This window comes from Colletes gigas, unplaced genomic scaffold, assembly GCF_013123115.1.
Source record: "Colletes gigas isolate AHSC1104 unplaced genomic scaffold, ASM1312311v1 Colletes_gigas_Sc00011, whole genome shotgun sequence".
NCBI lineage: Eukaryota > Metazoa > Arthropoda > Insecta > Hymenoptera > Colletidae > Colletes > Colletes gigas.
In genome coordinates this window covers 3,067,592-3,085,938 of record NW_025106640.1, presented here as the reverse complement: position 1 = coordinate 3,085,938, position 18,347 = coordinate 3,067,592, and the positions used below count along the sequence as shown (strand labels likewise).

Genomic DNA, 18,347 nt, shown 5'->3' with positions numbered 1-18,347 from the left:
AAAGAATCCGCCTCGTTGGAAGAAACGAGAAGGGAAGGATCCGGCCGAGAAGAAGAGGAGGAAGAAGAGATCGAAGAAAAAGAAAAGAAATTGGGGAAGAAACGTCTGGCGATCTTCACAATAACATTCTTTCTCGGGCCGTTGCGCACGTTCGGCAACCTCCGGGGGCCCCCGCGTCGATGTTCTCTCGTACCTTTTGTCCAATTTATCCATTGTGCCTCGGGTGTAACGTGCACAGGTAAATCGAGCGGGGGTGGAAGAGGGGGGCGTGAAGGAGGGCTGGCGTCGACAACGGACCCGAGGAGCGAACGCAAGAACCGTCCGAGCCAACAAATTGGCATTACGGCACACGTTACCGGAGGTACCGTTACTGTCTCAGTTCCTTTTTCGAATCGTATCGCTCGGGCTGCGTTCTCGCGTGCGCACGATCCCACCGAAGCCGGACGTTCCCGCTGCTTAGCATTTCGATGCTTTTTCATTTTTATCGGGGGGGCTTGTCTTCCAACGAGAGGAAAGGATTTGTCTTCGGTACGTGTGGCGCGCACGGAAGAATCTGGGCTTCGGGATCGCTCGATAACGTTATGGGATCCTTCGCTGTTCGTCGAATCCACGCGACTCATCATTTCTAATAATTTGTTCCGGTGACAGGGGTCTGATAGAAAATTTCGCCATGTTCTAGTCGCGCGTATACAAGTAAAAGAATCAATTGATCGTTGCGTCTAATTAGAAGCTGGTGTATCGTACAAATTATAAACTACTGTACCTCTCGATTTTTGTAATGAAAAAACGCGTGAGTGGTATTATTATATCTTTTGGCAATAATAAATGAAAAGCTTTAAATTAAACGTATTTGAAATGAACTGCTCGCATACTGCAGCGAATCGTCTAACAATTCAATCTATTACAATTCAGACCGACCCGCGACGCTTATCGAACATTCGAACATGCGAGCGTCGTTAGACCCTGGCGAGAGCAATTCTCCTAATTGCTACCAGTATCTCGACATCAATAAACTCCTTGATACATGTTTTCAATACAAAAATACACGAAAGTCCTACAGGGCTATAATTGTCCTACTTAAATATTTTACATACATCAAAGGGGATCACTATCACTCTGCAAAATCACAGTAACCCTTAAATGGACTCTCAATCTGCAACTTTGCATAAATTTGCAAATAATTATATTGATATATATTAAACAATTATCAGTTCAATACTTAATACACTTAAGGGTTAAAAGACAATTAGTGTTAGAAACGAAATTCTCTTTTGGTTCACGTTCCTTGTCCAAGAGAGACAGTCGTGGCCCCAGTGGCCTATCTTGGCCCGATTTTTCGTACGTAAACCATAATGTTAGGAGGAATTTTCTAGTTGCACGTGATCGTTGACAAATTTTCACAAGCGTCCGTGCAGTATGGTCGCGGCAATAACTCGCCGGTCTAACAATATTGTTGCGGCCGGGACGTTCATTACACGGACCGAGCGCTGTAATTCTTGAGCAAATATCCCCGGTGAGCCAGCAAGCGCGACGATCCCCCGCGATAAACAGCTCGGATCCTCTCCCCACCCGCGGCTGGACCAGTCCTTAATCGAAAAACTTAAGTTCCTCGAACGGTGAAGCCTCCTCCGGCCGTCTGTTGACCCGTGGATAGCCGCCGGTTACGTAACGGTGAATCCGTTCGATGTGACCACTGCAGTGCCATACACTCTCCCGGCCGGTCGTTTACAAGTCGCCGGCCAATGGTCTTTGAGCGTGCACCGTGAGCCACGCCGCGGTGCTACTGTGCCCTCTGTGTTCGCTCTCTTTGTCCCATTCCGCGTGCATCTTATGAATACACAAATTGCGGACCGCGGGGGCCTCATTTACGCGGGGACCATTCGATGACGACGACGGTTGCTACGTCCGATGGAATTTCTGCGCGGCCTGTGCTATACGCGAGTCCCACTTTTCCGCGCGGATTGGGGCCACCAAACCAACCGAAACATCTCCTACCGACGCCATGTTTCATTTTGCTACCAAGTTGCAAATAAATTTTTACGTGATCATCCAGGTTTGGTAATGGTAATGGTAATAGTGATCAGTTGGCCTAACATGGAGTACGTTCCTAATTTGGAACACTGCAATACTAAAGCAATCATTGCAATATTGCTATTGGCGATGAATGCAATCGATTACGATCGTTATTTGTTGCAACTAGCGTGCATATGCCCGAATTCCAAAGCTCGTAAAAGAATATTAAAGAAAATATCGCAGTCTGAGTTTCTGCAAGGTTTATATTAGTATATAAATATATTTATATTTAAATTTTAAATTTGATCGTTACCAATTAAATGAGCATAGAATTTCCTATTTTTACAAAAGTTCTCCAAGCAAGTGAAACGTGTGTATAAAAAAAAAGTATTCCATATTAGGGCAACTGACCCATCGAAAAGGGGCAATTTTAAATAGGATAGTTTGGATAAATTTGATATAGAATTTTCCTGACTCTTGTTATATTTATATTCTTCTAATATGGAAACGTCGAATAAGGATTTAGTCTCTTAACTGAAAAATATCCGCCATTTTTGTAGAACTATACGTATTCAAAATTAGATAGTAAATTTTTAAGTTTACTGCCAATGTAACAAACACTGATAACGATAAATTAAAATGCATTCATTGATTCGTTTTGTCGGCCATTTTTGCGGAGTACCGCGAACGTTTCCTGTATAAAAAGATATCTCGTGTCACCGAGTCCTTGGACTAGAACTAGGTCTACCCTAACGGATCCGTGCAACTGGGAAAGACCGTTCTAGTTTCGAGACGCGTCCTTGGTCGTGTTATACTTACTTTTAAGACAGGTTTATATACGATAACAGTACATGATACATAGATCGTTTAATATATCGACGCAACAGGACTGATCGCTGTTAATCCATTAAATCACATGTGCTCTCGTTCGAGGACGGCTGAGATACTATCATTTACAACGGTGAATGGCTTTCTTTTTATCCCCCTCGTCCGTTAAACGTTTCTGCGGCTGATTACGCGTGAGAACGTTCCGTCCACGAGAGATTGCAACAAATTTGTGCTCCTCAATCGAATATTTCCCTTTCTGTTATTTACAACTATTCGATCGACTTCGTATTCGAAGAGAACCAGAGATTTATTTATCTAGATTTCGAATCTTTTTTAGAAGAGCCATTGAACAAGAAGCTTCAACCAATATTTAATATTTTTACACGAAAAGAATACTGTGCATTAATCTAATCTGAAAACATCGTAGTCGCGTGCTAACAGAAAAGTTGCGTCGAGGGGTCTAATCGAATGTAAGTCGATTATCGATCACGGTAATTTCGCGCGACCCGTTCGACCAATTTGACGTTGCGAGAGTATCGCTGGCGCGATCGATTCTCGCGCGCGAGACGCAGAGAGCCCCGACATCGCGGCGATCGGGACAAGTGGACTCGAGATAATCACAGTAATCGAGGCGGGAACGATCGATCTGCCGTTAGTTCTACGTAAAATTCGAATGGTAGCGCAAAGATGCTTCCCGAGTTAGAATCGCCCATTCATTAATGCATAATCGACCGGCCGGAACTCGCCTAAAGCTACGCCGCGGCGACCATCATGTAAACGTGTAATACGCGCTCCAAGCCGTGCTCTTATTTCGATTCCACCATTTTAATGGGAACGTCGGAACCGGAGTTTACTCTAACCACGTAATGACACGGGGCATGCACGTTAGCTCCCTCCTCACCCTCCCCCTGTTGCATAATGAGCTCGAAAAGAAACCCTGCAAACGCGATAAAATTAAGAGGGGAAACCACTGTGATGGAATTTTTTATCTCTTTTCAATGTTTGGGGATTTTAAGAATGAATAAAATTTGCAAAAATTACAAAATTTGAGCACACTGCTAAAAATGTGAAAAATTAGTTGTGTGTTAATAAATTTTCTGTTTTGGATTGATCTCCCCTTAATTTTGCAGTCTCGACCATTTATTACTTAATCGATCGAAACGGGAAATGTTTTTCTTTCCCCGTGTAAATCTGTTCTCTCGAAACGATACATTTCACGGAAGTTGAAAAATCCGTGGACTGTGTTATTGGTACGCTTGCCCCCGGGGCGGGGGGAAAAAAAAAGTCTGAAATCGTATAGAAAATTTCGTTTCCTGTTGTGCAGAGAACGCGCATTCGCCACGATCGACCATCGATCGCAATCACGATCCACCGTGAACGATCGTAATTGCTAGGAAAATTGTCGTAATTCCTCGAAGGCGCGCGGAATCCCCTATTCGTCCGTGATCGAAACAATTTGCGAGGCTCCCGTGTCAGTTCGATGCTACTTTGTGAACGCGTGTAACCTGTGGTCATTGTAAATGTTTACGAGATCGATTCGCCACGGAACGAAACGGAGTTACCGGTAACGGTGGTTAATGCCCAAATGACAACTTGCTGGAAGATTGGACGCGTACGGGAAGGGGAAGAGAGAGAAGGTGATGAATCGTTGGGGCGATGAGCGGAGCGCTTCGAAAAGAGGGCGTGAAAATCGACGTAATATTCCGCGATCCGTTTACGAGTTTCGAGGAACGCCAAATCAACTTTGGATATTCCTTTCGACGCTGTTTTAAGAAAAAGTACTTGAAATCCCCATACCTGGACAAAAGACACACTCCTGGCAATTTTAACGTTGTACGTTACAACGTTTTACGTAACACAATCGGTAAAGAATATAATAAAATGAAACTCTGAAATGATCACCGAGGAATGTTCACGGGGACCGCGCATAATATTCTCAAAATGCATTTAATAGCCCTGGAGAATCAACCACTTGCGTTTTAGTTCGAGTAATTAACTCGTGGACGTACAAATAAATAACGTAGAAATGATTCCCTCCTTATATAATAATTTTCTTTATCCGAGACCGGCATAAAATGCCTGCATTAAGGCGGATTAATAGAAATGCTGATCGAGTGACTCGAATGCGTCGTAATAAATCGCTCGTGGAGCAGTTAAAGGAGATTCATTCCCGATTACAATCCGCGAGGATGACCGCGGGGCTGAGTAATATCGGTTACACTTTAGAGTTAATTCTCAGTTTGATGTATACTTACGTTCGGTACAGTTACGAAACTGTAAACAGAATAATCGCGAACAGTAAATTTCGCTCGCTGTTTACTGGGCAAATATCAACGACGACAGTTACTTCTTACAATCATTTAATAATTAATATCGCTATTAAACTGGCCGATGAGAATAATTAGAAAACGTATATTTATTAGAAAAAGAAACGTTTTCGCGCGATCGCGAAATAAATGTGGCGATTGTACCATATAATGAGATCGTGGCGTGGTTTTCATACGAGCGCCGGTGCAAGTGATTTCAATGCGTGGTAATAGCGGCATCAACGAGCTCGATATTAATGCGGCAGCGGATCCGGGACGAAACGTCGTAATTTTTAGTATTTGCTCTTTAAAATCACAAGTACACGCCTCGTGTACACAATAGTTTATAGATCCCAGAGAAAACAAATTAAATTAAGTATTTTTTGTTCCGTTATTAACCCGTTCATCGACAGTTTTCCACGGTCGGAGATGTCCTTGATGTTTGTTCCAATTATACACCATGGTTCGATAGCGTACTTATTATTATTTCGTGGATTGAAAAACATAGTGGTGTAAGTCACGTTTTAGCTATTTTGCGTTATTTAAAAAAAATCTAGACACATATTAAAGTTACAAAAACACTTCTACATGCTCAGAAATGTGTTATAAAATGTCTATATAAAAATTGAAAGATGTTTAAATTTTGTTAGTGAAAATTTAATAATGGATACGTTTTTAACGAATAATAATTTTTAACGTACAATATAATATGTTCTTTAATTTCTATGCAGAAGTATTAATAATAAAGTTGAAGTATGAACTTGCAAATAAATCGATATTGATGATAAATAGAAGGTTTCAAATTCAGTGTTAACTCAAGTTCGAAGAATTTGGACTTACACCACTATGGTTCTCAAACAGCTATTTTTTAGAAGAAGCAATTTCGTTGCTCGATATCCTTACCATATCCTGATCTACGAACACTTTGCAGCCACTATTTACAGAGTCCTGTTATCCGTGATATTAGAAATTTTTCTAAACATCAAACGAGTTTGAATCGTACCGGTGGATGTGATTCTAAGAAAATCTGCCCCGGGTGTAAAAATATTTTCCTTTACCATAAAATAGTTTTATTTCGTACTATAAACATAATCCGCTGCATCCTCTTTTTATAAACGGGGAAAAAAGGAACCGAGTGTACGGTAATGTTTACATACTGCCGATAACACTTATTACGGAGCATAAAATGCGCGTATGTGAAAATTAAAATAATAATAAAAGTGGATCCAAAGGCTACTTTTCCCGGAAAGCATAAAGAAAACCTGGACACGCCCAACTGTCGCGAATGGGGAAAAAATAAAATGGAACACCGAATACTTGGAAAATATAGAAAATCGATATCGAACGCGAATTCCTGTCACGGTAAAAATATGTAAAATTGCCGGTGAATCGATTTGCTTACCGTCATCTCGACGTCTTCTCGCGTCCTTGGCCTGAATCAGTATTGCTCTGGAATAATTCAATTTATCTAGCAGGTTCACCATCGTGGCCAGTCTGCTCCATGCGTCTCCGGCGGGGCTGCAAAGAAAACCGGAGTTAACATCGCGAAACGAATTAAATTCCTCATCGCCTGAACCCCCCGTTGGCCTATCGGCTGAAAATCGCGTAACCAGAAACCGGAAGGATCCAACCGCAGATGGTTCTTCCCGCTTGCAATAAATTTTCGCCGATGATTCAGTAAGCTGCCAGAACGAATCAACGAGCCACGTTGCGCCCCGCGATCCGAACGCGAATAAAGAAGACCCGGGCACAATGGGCACAGGTGGCACGATCATTTTCTATACCTGGCTTTACATTCGCGGCTGAATCGTCGATTAAGCCTTAAATTATGCGAACACAAGATTCAATTTTTATACAACGAAAATGTTATAGGGTCAGTTGCCCTAATATGGAACACTTTTATTTGTACACATGTTTCACTTGCTTTCAGAATTTTTATAAAAACTTAAATATTATGAATTTAAGTAACAGTCAAACTTAAGATGTTATTTTTATTATATATTAAAATATATTTGTACGATTGTCTTTAACGCGTGTTTTATATGGGTCACGTTGAAATCTCTCCCAGTTATTCGAAGAAAATTTTAAAAACCTAAATTGCTTCCCTCCGTATCGATTTTACAAATTGCACCAGCGATGGAACGAAGAGTGATTGGGTTCCTTGTAAATATCCTCGAGTGGCTGTCCAATTTGAATGATTAAACGCATGATTTTCTTTCACACCTGCCCCCGTCGAACGAATTGAACTCGACCCTGGCGACCGCATTTTCCGATGACGCATTACCCTTTCGGCGGGAGCGTCGTTGGATTGATGGTCACGATTCGTTCGGTTCCGTCAAAATTAGTAACATATATCGCCTGCGCTCGCGGTTCCCGCGTACGTCGAACCGCCGTGGATCGGTGACATCGTTAAATATATGACGCGTCCACGCTGGCGCGCCACGTATCCATCGACCACTTCCGTATTACTGTAAATCCAAAGTCGTCCGTTTAATTATTTTCACCGCGATGAATGGCAGCGCGCGGGGGATCATTTTCCAAGCCATCGATCATTCGATGGTATCGTGCACAGCCCCCGAGGCGGCGATAAAGAAGCGAGGAGGCAGCTACAAAGAAAAGCCCACGACGCCATCGGCCCGGGATTAATCGATCGGCGTCATGAAAGGTCATTCGTTAATTGCGCCGAGCCGCGTGCACCGCGTTTCCTACTCGTCTAATCGACGAACCTCTTTATCGTTAAATTATTAGCCGCCTCGGACTTATTGATAAACGAGAAAAATCACCGACGGAGGGAACTGTAACGCGCGCGATCGAACCACCCATTTTCTACCTTCATTTCGAGGTACTGGATCCATCATTAAATTCCTACCTCGCACGTACGCTCGATTTTTCTATCGATCGCGAGAGCATATTTTTGATCGTTTTTTAGCTAAAAATTTCACTCACGGAATTTTTATAAAAACTTGAATATTATGATTTTTTTTATTTTTAAAACTCACGTTACAAAATTGAAATTTTTATTGCTAATTGTTCGTATTAATAAAGACTCTTGAGGTACAAAGGGTTAAAATATCTTGCAACGAAGTAGTTTAAAAAATTATTTTAAAGTTGGCTTTGCTTATTTTTTCTTATATTTTAAAGAACGTTTGAATGTTTGACTCAATATAATAACAAGTGTGAACTTGGCGTTGCACGTATTTTACAACGCGTTTAAACGATCTGCAAAGTAATACAAAGGTGTTCGTAAGTCGTTAGCGAATACCATCAATTAAACTGGCTCGTTTCGGTCAACGATTATTAAAAATGACAGTAACTCGTACTTTTTTTACAGTCGTTTCTGTGTGCGAACCATGCGCGTTTGGTGGAAAATAGAAAGAGCCGATCCATAAAGATGGGAAGTAGTTTATGTTCTAATTGGAAAATTAAAAAAGGAATCTAGATATCATTACGAGAATCGTAGACGGAAGTTGGGTCTTCCTGTTACCACGTACACACCGTGAGCCAAATTATTCCGCAGGCAATTGCATAATGCAGTGCATGCAATTAAGTTAATAACAAACATTCTTCTGTACGCGTATGATTCACGGCGCTGTGACGCAACAAAGAATCGAACGAGACGAGGAAAATCTAGAAACCTGCGTGCAAAAAGATCTTCGAGGAAGTTGGATCGACGAACGTTGAAGCGGAGTTATCCAACCTCTGAAACGATCCATGAAAGATCGTTGTACTTATTTTCGCGTGGACACAATGGTCCAAAGATTGAAGATCGACAACGTCTCGGACAAGTGTCCTAATACTCGTGACTTACGAACCGTGAGTGGAAGGAGTCGCGACAAGACGATCATTATGGTCGGTTCTTCGTTCGGTGAATCGCAACATATGCCGTCCAATAATTCTATCATCTCGCGGATGCAAAAAAAAAAACAATCGTCGATCCAAAGCGTCGTCCGAAACGCCTCGCGATCGTCAACAATCGCGTGATTGATATACTCTATCATAGTGAACTCAGCAGCTCGGTCTCGAGTGAAACACCTAGCAATAAATAACGCGTCGGTCGCGCCGGGTAGATTAATGCGATCTACGCGTCATCGGGGAAGTAAAACGAGTCTGGAAAATTGATAAACTTGGAGGATAATCTCGTCCTCGCGTTGGAGAATAAGAGAACCGACTCTCGGCTGGACGGACGCTCTCGTTTAAAACTATTCCCGTCCCCAAAGGGTTAATAATAAATAGAGAAGAAAAAAAAAGCAGAATAGAAACCGAGGGGAGAGACGGGGGGAACTGATCGATCGATCGGAATTGCACGGTTCCAGGCACGAGCGATCGCGAGGATAAAACAAAGTTGCTATCCTCGATGAAAATAAATAAAAAAAAATTTACGGCGTCGGGGGCAGAGGGAATCGAATAAGTTGCGATCGACGGCAGATTAATTGCGATCCCCGGTTCTATAAATAAGACCGTTTTTTATTCGCGGTGAACAGGATCAAGAGGATGCGATCGCGTTGGTAGCCGATCGACGGCCGCGCCGCGCGTCCTTGCCAAGGAAACGCTCTACGCTCGCATAATTGTTAATCGCTAACGAGCAACAATAATTAACTCATCCAGCCGGATAGGGACCGTTGGTTCTCGCAGTTACGGGACTAAAGAGGCCTTGAAACTCGTTTAATGGACGATAGATTGCATCAGTCGGGCAGCCACGAGCCTTTTCTCTCTTTTCGCCTCGTCTTTTTGCTCCGTCTCGTTAGAAAGATCCGAGGGATCGATATATTCGGGCTGGGGGCTCGGCGCGATCGAGAATAAAAATCTGTTGTCTTCGATCTCGCTCGAATATTCGAGGGGGGAAAAGACTTTCGAGCGTCGCGAGGGCGCCTAGAGACACCGTCAATGGCCGCCATTTTTCTTCTTGCGATCGTAAAAAATGTTTAAATTGAGATATAGGAAAGTGGTGCACCTTGGTAAAGATTTGTTCAAGTGCTCAGCCATTTTTATTTGCTATAATCCGAGTCGAGGTTGTCGACTTAAATAAAAATTTTAGTAGATCGAATAAAGTGAGAATTTCTTTTCAAATATCAAAATTGGCCTGGAATTTATGTTACGTGCACGTTTCCTAAGGGAGTCTCGTTTCTCTGTTTTTCAGAGGCCCCCGTCACGCTAACGACGAGTCGATCTTTTTCAGCGATTCCGTGGTTTCTTCGTCAATCATCGAGGATACCCGTACGGAGATAATTACACGTTGATGGACCCTTCCTCGAACGTCCCCCGTGTGCTTTGCATTGTCGTCGTAACGGCGACCGAATGCTTTTATTTCGATGAGTCACTCCCACGCTGGATCGTTTCGAGAACGGAACAGGTTCGCGATCCCAGTGACTTCAACGAGTGGTCGACGCTGCTCTCGTAGCGATCGCGCGTCTCTTCTCTCGAATTCTTTCGCGGGGAATTATATTTCTTACTATCTTTACTTAAGAGTGTGACGATTTTTAAAAAAATGCATCGAATCGTCAAAATAATCGTGACAGTTTCAGGGTGGGTTCCACGAAATTCGAATGGGAACTTTTATGATACAATAGAAGTCCTGGTATCGTAAGTTACGAGGAAAGGAGGGTGCTAGAATGTATATGTGTATTAACTTTTGGTCAAACATTTAAACATCTTACTCTTATGTAACCATAATTTTGTAATTTTTATAATATACTTGACACTAAATTATGAAGAATTTACCTCTCATTATTTAAAATGATAAATCACCTTGCAAACAAGAAGATATCGAAGTATTTAGTGAATATTACGGACGGCAATATTACAAAGTTCACATAAAATTTGTCTATAACCCTCCTTTCTAATAAATAAAAGGAAACTTCCTGTGCAATGGTAACAGTGTCTAACAGTGTTCTGCCCCCTGACAACACTGTCTATAAGAAATTATTGGACTCAAACCAGCCATATTCGAAAACTTTCAAGCACATTTAATCGAAAAGTTTTTTCGTGGATCTTTACTATTTTGACCTGGTTTACTATGATTCCCCTAGCACTCTGAGCAACGACACCCCCGCGTGTCGCTACCCTCGAGCATCGTAGAGCGTACGATCGCCGGTATCCCTCGAACAATTAGGTTTTAGGGCGGAATTTCGCGTCTTATCGCGTGCGATAAATCACGGAACAGGCGCCTGGAAGGTGTAACGTCGTCGTCCGGGCGTGATGTCTCTAGCAGCCTCTCCGGGAACTTTCCCACCCTGAGAAATTGACGTCCCGGTGAGAATTAATAGTCCAACACAACAGTCATAATTCAAAACACCTGAAGTGTCAACCTGAATTAATAGTCGCGCGCAGCTGCGACGGAACCGAACGTTACGTGCTGGTTGATCTGCGGCCCCCGCCGGACCCGCGACAGACCCACCCCACAAATCTCCCACCACGGAGATTAATCTGTTTGACAAAAGCGAGCGCAGATACTCGCCGGGGCGACGTTGCACGCACGTTCTCCATCAAATTAGACGCCGTTCTGGCGATAATTGCGCGCGAACGGTCCCTGGGATACCACGGGGGGGAGGGAAACGAACCGACCCGTAGGAATCCGCGAACCTCTGCGTGACTGTAGATCGAGTTTTGATACGATACAGCGGTTGACCGTGACCCGTGTCACACTTACAACGCCGCAGCCAGGCACCTCTTGGTCGTCGTTCCTCGGGCGAAATTCAGGCTGACCCGAGAAGATCCAATTTTAATACTATATTCAATCTCAGCCAATCGTTGGATTCCTATTTTAACCCTTTTCCCTGCAACGACGACTCTGACTCGTCACAAATTCTCTGTAACCAGTTTCACAATGATTAGCCCACACTTGTCATCAAGTTAAACTCCATTTGCCAGTTTGGTAAAAATCCACATTTTTACATTGGCGAGGTATTCGTAAATTTATTCTCCATTGTGGTCATTCCTCTCACGAACAAATTTAAACAAAATTAAACAGTGTACGTTTGAAAAATGACATTAGATCATACCTTAAGGAGTAAAAGGTCGAACCTCTATTTTCACGTTCCTAATTCAAATTTTCTTGGAGATTCTCTCACGGTTAGGAATCGAGTGAGGTTTACCAGAGATTTACAAAATTTTGTACTCGTCTATGAACGGTAGCCTAATTGATTTTGAACAGCGTACGAAACTGGGTATATTTAAAGAGTAAAAATGGCGGACAACGTTTACGAGTTCTCATCCGGCGAGTCGTTGGATCGCGAGAACGATGGGGGAGGTGGACGCCCAAAGTTTCGGGGGCGAAAAAATGCTTCTCGAAGCGAATAATTTGTGGCTGTAGCGTAATCTACTGGCGAACGTATGCATCGTGCGCGGTTACCGACTGGACGGTCGGAGTTAAGAGCCAGATCCAGACCGCAGACCGCGAGCCACAGGATCGGAAGGAGTTCGAGATATCGAGTATTCCTTCCCCATCGCGAAGCTCTTGATCCTAATATACTGGACGGCGAGGAAAATTTACTTCTGTTACTGGCATTTAACGGTTACGCCCGCGCCTGTGGGCTGGCTGGAAAGTTTTAAATAACCGCGGTATATCGGGAGCGACGCTGACCGGCGTTGGAGAACCGTTCGGAACGATGACAAATGGTATTACCATCGAACCGTTTGTAACTTCCGTGCAACCGGGAAATATTCATTTCTTGACCTTTAATTACTCGCTGCGAAATCTCTGAGCTTCGAAATTGGACGAGATTCGGTACTATTTGGGGAACAAAAGTAGAAGATAGATCTAATTTGGAATACTGCAATTCTGAAGCTTGTACATTGGGGAACAAATTAAAAATGGAGTTAGATAATGTCCTTATGGGTTACTGGTTGTAAAATTGAAGTGACGATCTTTGAGACCAGATGTCTGTGGTAACGATAGAATATTTATTTCTACGCCCGTGATCAGGGGTTAATTGCCTGTTTAAAAATGAGAACTTGAGAGAAACTTCACTATTTGATAGGAGTAATTAAGGGTTAACATCTTAAATATTGCTCTCATAATTGGAAAATTTTCTGAAATGAACAGATTAATAGATTCTATAAAAAAAATCGTAGATCAAAACTGAAGTGGATACATAAAGAAGAATAAACGACTGATTAATAATAATAGATTACATACTATATTGAGGCGGTTGGATCCTATCCGTGGATGGCACGAATCGTATAGTCGAGGAAGGGAATAGTATATTTGACGAGACTCACCCGACTCTGTAGTCCGTGCAAGATGGCGGTGGATTCCAAACGGTGCTGTGACAGAGCATCCAATCGCACCAAATCTGTAACAAAAAGTTTCAGAGATGAAAGATCGTCGCCAGGAGACAAGGGAGGACGTTCCTATTTATAGAAAGCCTAGAAGACATTTTATTTTCATCCCCAGCGTTCCATCCATCCTCGTAAAGTGAATCATATTCCAGCAGTCTTGTATCACGTCTACTTTATCGGCAATATTAATGGTCTTACGCGGTACAAGAGCAAAACTCGCCATTATTCCGTGCGCCAGGTTGCGTTTCGATAACGATCGACGCGTTCTATCCGCAAAAATTCCAAATTCTTTTGATTTTAAAAAACGTTGCTACCGGAGCTCCTACCCGTCTTGCACAATTTTTCACTTTCACGATAACGAGTAAAATTATTTTGCAACGCGAGCGACCACTTTGAGAACGATTCGTGCAAGAAATTTGGGTGGATCGGTAAATTTATTTCCCCCCCGTGGCGGCGTACGCGATTAAGAATCGGTGCATCGCGATGCAATACGCCACGCGAGCATCCTTGAAGGTTGCACCAGCCAGAACCAGGAAGAACCAATGACGTCGCGATACCAATGGCTTGTCATAGGCTGACCTTTATCGATGGAGCGTGCGTGCATAGCTTACGTGCGATAGGTGCATTAATCGCGAACGGTGGGTTGCATAATAAGTCGAGACACGAACGAACCAGGCCCAGGCCCTGACAACGGCCACCGGTGGACCTTGCGTGGGTGCGAACCAAGCGTCGCTTCATAAATTCTCGACCGGTTAGGCGCGCTCGCATGCAGGATTATGGCGATGACAAGGAACCCCGTCAACGAACAATCCGATCGATTTCCACGAAAATTTCCTAAATAATAAATCGAATGAGCGCTCTTTTTAATGTTCTCTTTGGTACACGAGTAGACCTTACACCTTATGGAATGGAAAATTTTTCGGCGAAATTGAAAAATTTCAAATCGTTCTGGAAAAATTATTTTTAGTCGCGGGGGTCAAATACAATCATTTTTGGTGAATGGGCATACCCCCGAAATCCTACACAGTTTCGAGAAAAAAATTCAGGAGATGCCTAAATTTTTCGGCGAAATTAAAAATTTTCAAATCGTTCCGGAAAAATTATTTTTAGTTGCGGGGGTCAATTAGAATCATTTTTGGTGAATAGACATACCCCCGAAATCCTACGCACTTTCGAGAAAAAAATTCAGGAGATGGAGGAATTTTACGGCGAAATTAAAAGATTTCGAATCGTTCTGAAAAAATTATTTTCAGCTAGTGGGGTTAATTACAATAATTTTTGGTCATTACACATATCACCGAAATCCTACACAGTTTCGAGAAAAAAATTCAGGAGATGCCTAAATTTTTCGGCGAAATTAAAAATTTTCAAATCGTTATGGAAAAATTATTTTTAGTCGTGGGGGTAAATTACAATAATTTTTGGTGAATAGACATAATCTCGAAATCTTACGCACTTTCGAGAAAAAAATTCCGGAAGTGGAGAAATTTTTCGGCGAAATTAAAAATTTGCCAATCATTCTGGAAAAATTATTTTTAGCTAGTGGGGTTAATTACAATAATTTTTGGTCATTACATATATCCCCGAAATCCTACACAGTTTCGAGAAAAAAATTCAGGAGGTGTCTAAATTTTTCGGCAAAATTAAAAAATTTCGAATCGTTTTGGTAAAATTATTTTTAGTTACGGAGGTCAATTACAATCATTTTTGGTGAATGGACATACCCTCGAAATCCTACGCACTTTCGAGAAAAAAATTCCTTTCTGAAAATACAATGTCTGACCAGTGACATGAATAATTCCCCTGAAATTCCATCTGTATGTTTAAAAAATCATAACTTCTGAACGGATTGGAGGATTTTAATGTTTCAAAATGCAAACGACGCGTATTTTAGTGAAGAATATTTAGAAATTCTGAGAATGTTGGAGAAATTGTTCCTTAACCCCATAAACATGGTCCAATTTTCATACGACTTTCCTACGATGAGAACTTTAAACCCTTTGTTAATATCACTTGTCGTTTAACCATTTTACTTGAGTCTTCTCCTTTGATTGCCATTCTCAAGAAACTTTCTTTGATCCTCCCGTAAGGATCTCGATTCATCGAAAAGGACGTCCACGTGCTCGCGGAATCGCGTCACAAAGAATCGAAACATTTTTTGTAAAGATTTTATGGAGCGAGGGATCGGAATGACGCGGTTTCCCCGGCACGGTGAAAGTTTCTCGGAAAAAGAGATCTTGATAGAGGCCCCATTAGATATGCCAGAGATAACGGAAATACCTTGATAGCTGGTAAAAGGACTTGCATGTCCTCGCTAACAACCATCCTCGGTTCTTCGCCGCTGTCCAACTGAGACTTGAGCAAGGACACGCCACGTTCTAAAATCAGATTGAACATCTGCAAGGATACGACGAGTGCCCTTTCTTGGACCTCGGACCGGTACCCCTGCTCCATTTGGGCATCTGAAACAGGCAAACAGAAAAATCGAACCGTTAGCGACACGAACGTGACATTTCAAAGGTCGCTGGTAACGGTTAGATCGGCCTCGAATCCTGCAATTCGCGGATCAGAGAAACGAGCCAAGTCGTACGGCAATAAAACGATTCCGTCATAATTAAACGCTCTCGACGATATTGTCTCCCGGATCACGAGTACTTAAGCATTTTTATCGGAACGAGCATTAAACGTGGCTATTTAACTTTTGTTCAGGCGCTGAGAGAACCGCGAATACGCGAAGTTTCTCGGTTATTTCGCGGAACGTCGTAAAACTGCGACTTTCGAGCCGATTAATCATTGGCCGCGAGTCGTTCTAAAGATTCGCTCGAAGGCTGGCTTCTAGGAATCCTGAAATGGTGCTTGACCTCTTTAGAAACTATTTAGTTCTTTGCGACATTTGATTTGTTTTATCTTCGTTGCACAAAGTTGGGAAATGCTAGAAACGAATGTGGAACTTCTTCAGAGCTCGGTAAAAAACACTTTGCGCAAGAGATTCGATTTAAAAGTGAAGCTTGGTATAATAATGTGTGATCCTCTGTATTTTATTTTATCTTCGTTGCACTTTGAGAAATGCCAAAAATGGACGTTTGTATAAAGTCTGAGAACCGACGCTTATGGGCTGACCTAATATTCTTTACCACTCGAAGCATAGTTACGAGGCTTAATTAACATCTTCTGCGTGTCCCTAATTTCCCCATCAGGTTCCAGCGCGAGCATTATTTATCCCGGATTTTTCCAACCTAGTGACTTTGCATTCCAGCGGGAGCTCAATTTCGCATTAGGCTCGCCTGTATACTAACCAACGAACTGATGAATCGTTATACCTTTGGAAAAACCCTCCTCTCGCCGGCCTCCTGCGTCGCGTACGGCCTTGGCTCGTAACACGGCATTAGTATTAGGTACTTTATTACGAGGCTCAATTTCTTAAAGCCTATCAGCTTAATTCTAATTAACTCCCAAGTCAATTTATCGTTGAATGGTAAAGACATAATTTTATATCGTCAAGCACCTGCGAACGCGAAAACACGTACACGTCGTCCATAAATTTAATACCACCGAGCTGAGAACGGGGCAACGTTATTTGTCAAAAACGTGCCTTTCTAATGTCGAATAAAATGACACGAAGAGATTTTCACAAGCTTCTTTTAATAACGTTTCGACTCCTGCGCTTTGAATTATCAGAAATAATTCTCTAGCCCGTATAGTTAGCTATAACTTACGGAAATTCGTAACATTGTGTCGACAGAATGTGTTGCCTAATTATATTAGCGAACAAAGTTTCCAGTTTCTAGTCTCCGTGCAACCCTGGAACGAAACTTCTCCCATCGATCGAGTTCCAACGCTAATTGTCGCCCTTTGGTGACCCATCGATCTCCAGAGCATTAAACGTCGACCATAAAACATGGAATCACAGTCGGAGTGAGTATTAAATTTTTTAATATCATTTTACGAATGATATTTAAAGAAAATTGAACTGAACTCTCTAAAAATTGTTACAGTGTACAGTTTGCAAAATTATAGCAACAATTCTTTGACATCGAGCGATTCCCACGATCCCTCCTTGCGCCCAGATCCTCAATCGCGCTGGATTGTTAAACCTTTCTCACAGACATCACATATTCATGCCATGTGTCGCCATTCGTCGAATCCATTCATTCATCACTCTTTTCCCGCGATCGATACTCCAGTATAAACATTCCCTCGGAGAGTGTTTTACGTAGAAATGTCACTATGACGAATAAACGCCACTTACATCGTTGTTTAAAGCGTTACGTTCACGCAAAACGCGATTCCTCAAAATGGTCGCGTTCTGTAAAATTACTACGATCTTTTGTGCCCGTCTGATGTTTTCGTAATAGAATACAGCAAATTCGAAATTTAAGGGATGAAAAATAACAGATATACAAAGTTATGAAGAACAATAAACTGACGTGGTACATATATGAACAAGGAAAGAAATTCGTTGAGATTAAAAAAAAATTACGCAAATTAATTATTAATTATTAATTTCGTAATAAAATATAGCAAATTCGAAATGTAAGGGATGAGAAATAACAGATGTAAAAAGTTATGAAGAACAATAAAGTGACGTGGTACATATATGAACAAGGAAAGAAATTCGTGCAGTACTAAAATTCGTTGAGATTAAAAAAAAAATGACGAGAGCTGGTCGTTGGAAAACAGTTAGGGGAAGCTACCCTCTCGCGAAATCCGTTGAAACTGACCCTTCGTGAGAGATATACCGGGACAAAGATCGAGGATGCCCACAATAGCGAACATAAGCGCGCATGGATGGCGCAAAATTGAATGAGGCAACGCAGAACAAGCGAATATTCCATACACCTATAATGCGGTCCACCGTGCGTGCGAGAGAGGCACTCGACGATACCATGGCATCTGGCAGTTTAATTTATCGCATACGTGGAT

The 18,347-nt window shown here is 42.2% G+C and overlaps 1 protein-coding gene across 3 annotated transcripts in view; it reads right to left on the bottom strand.

Moving 5' to 3' along the window:
- LOC122398166 (telomerase-binding protein EST1A-like) overlaps positions 1-18,347 on the bottom strand; it is a 138,827-nt gene that overhangs the window by 47,812 nt on the left and 72,668 nt on the right. For all 3 annotated transcript variants that reach the window (XM_043397829.1, XM_043397831.1, XM_043397830.1), the window contains 3 exons: positions 15,705-15,886; positions 13,365-13,438; positions 6,550-6,665 (listed from right to left, as the gene is read on the bottom strand). In XM_043397829.1, the coding sequence (XP_043253764.1) occupies positions 6,550-6,665; positions 13,365-13,438; positions 15,705-15,886 (372 nt within the window). The remainder of the gene's footprint in view (positions 1-6,549; positions 6,666-13,364; positions 13,439-15,704; positions 15,887-18,347) is intronic.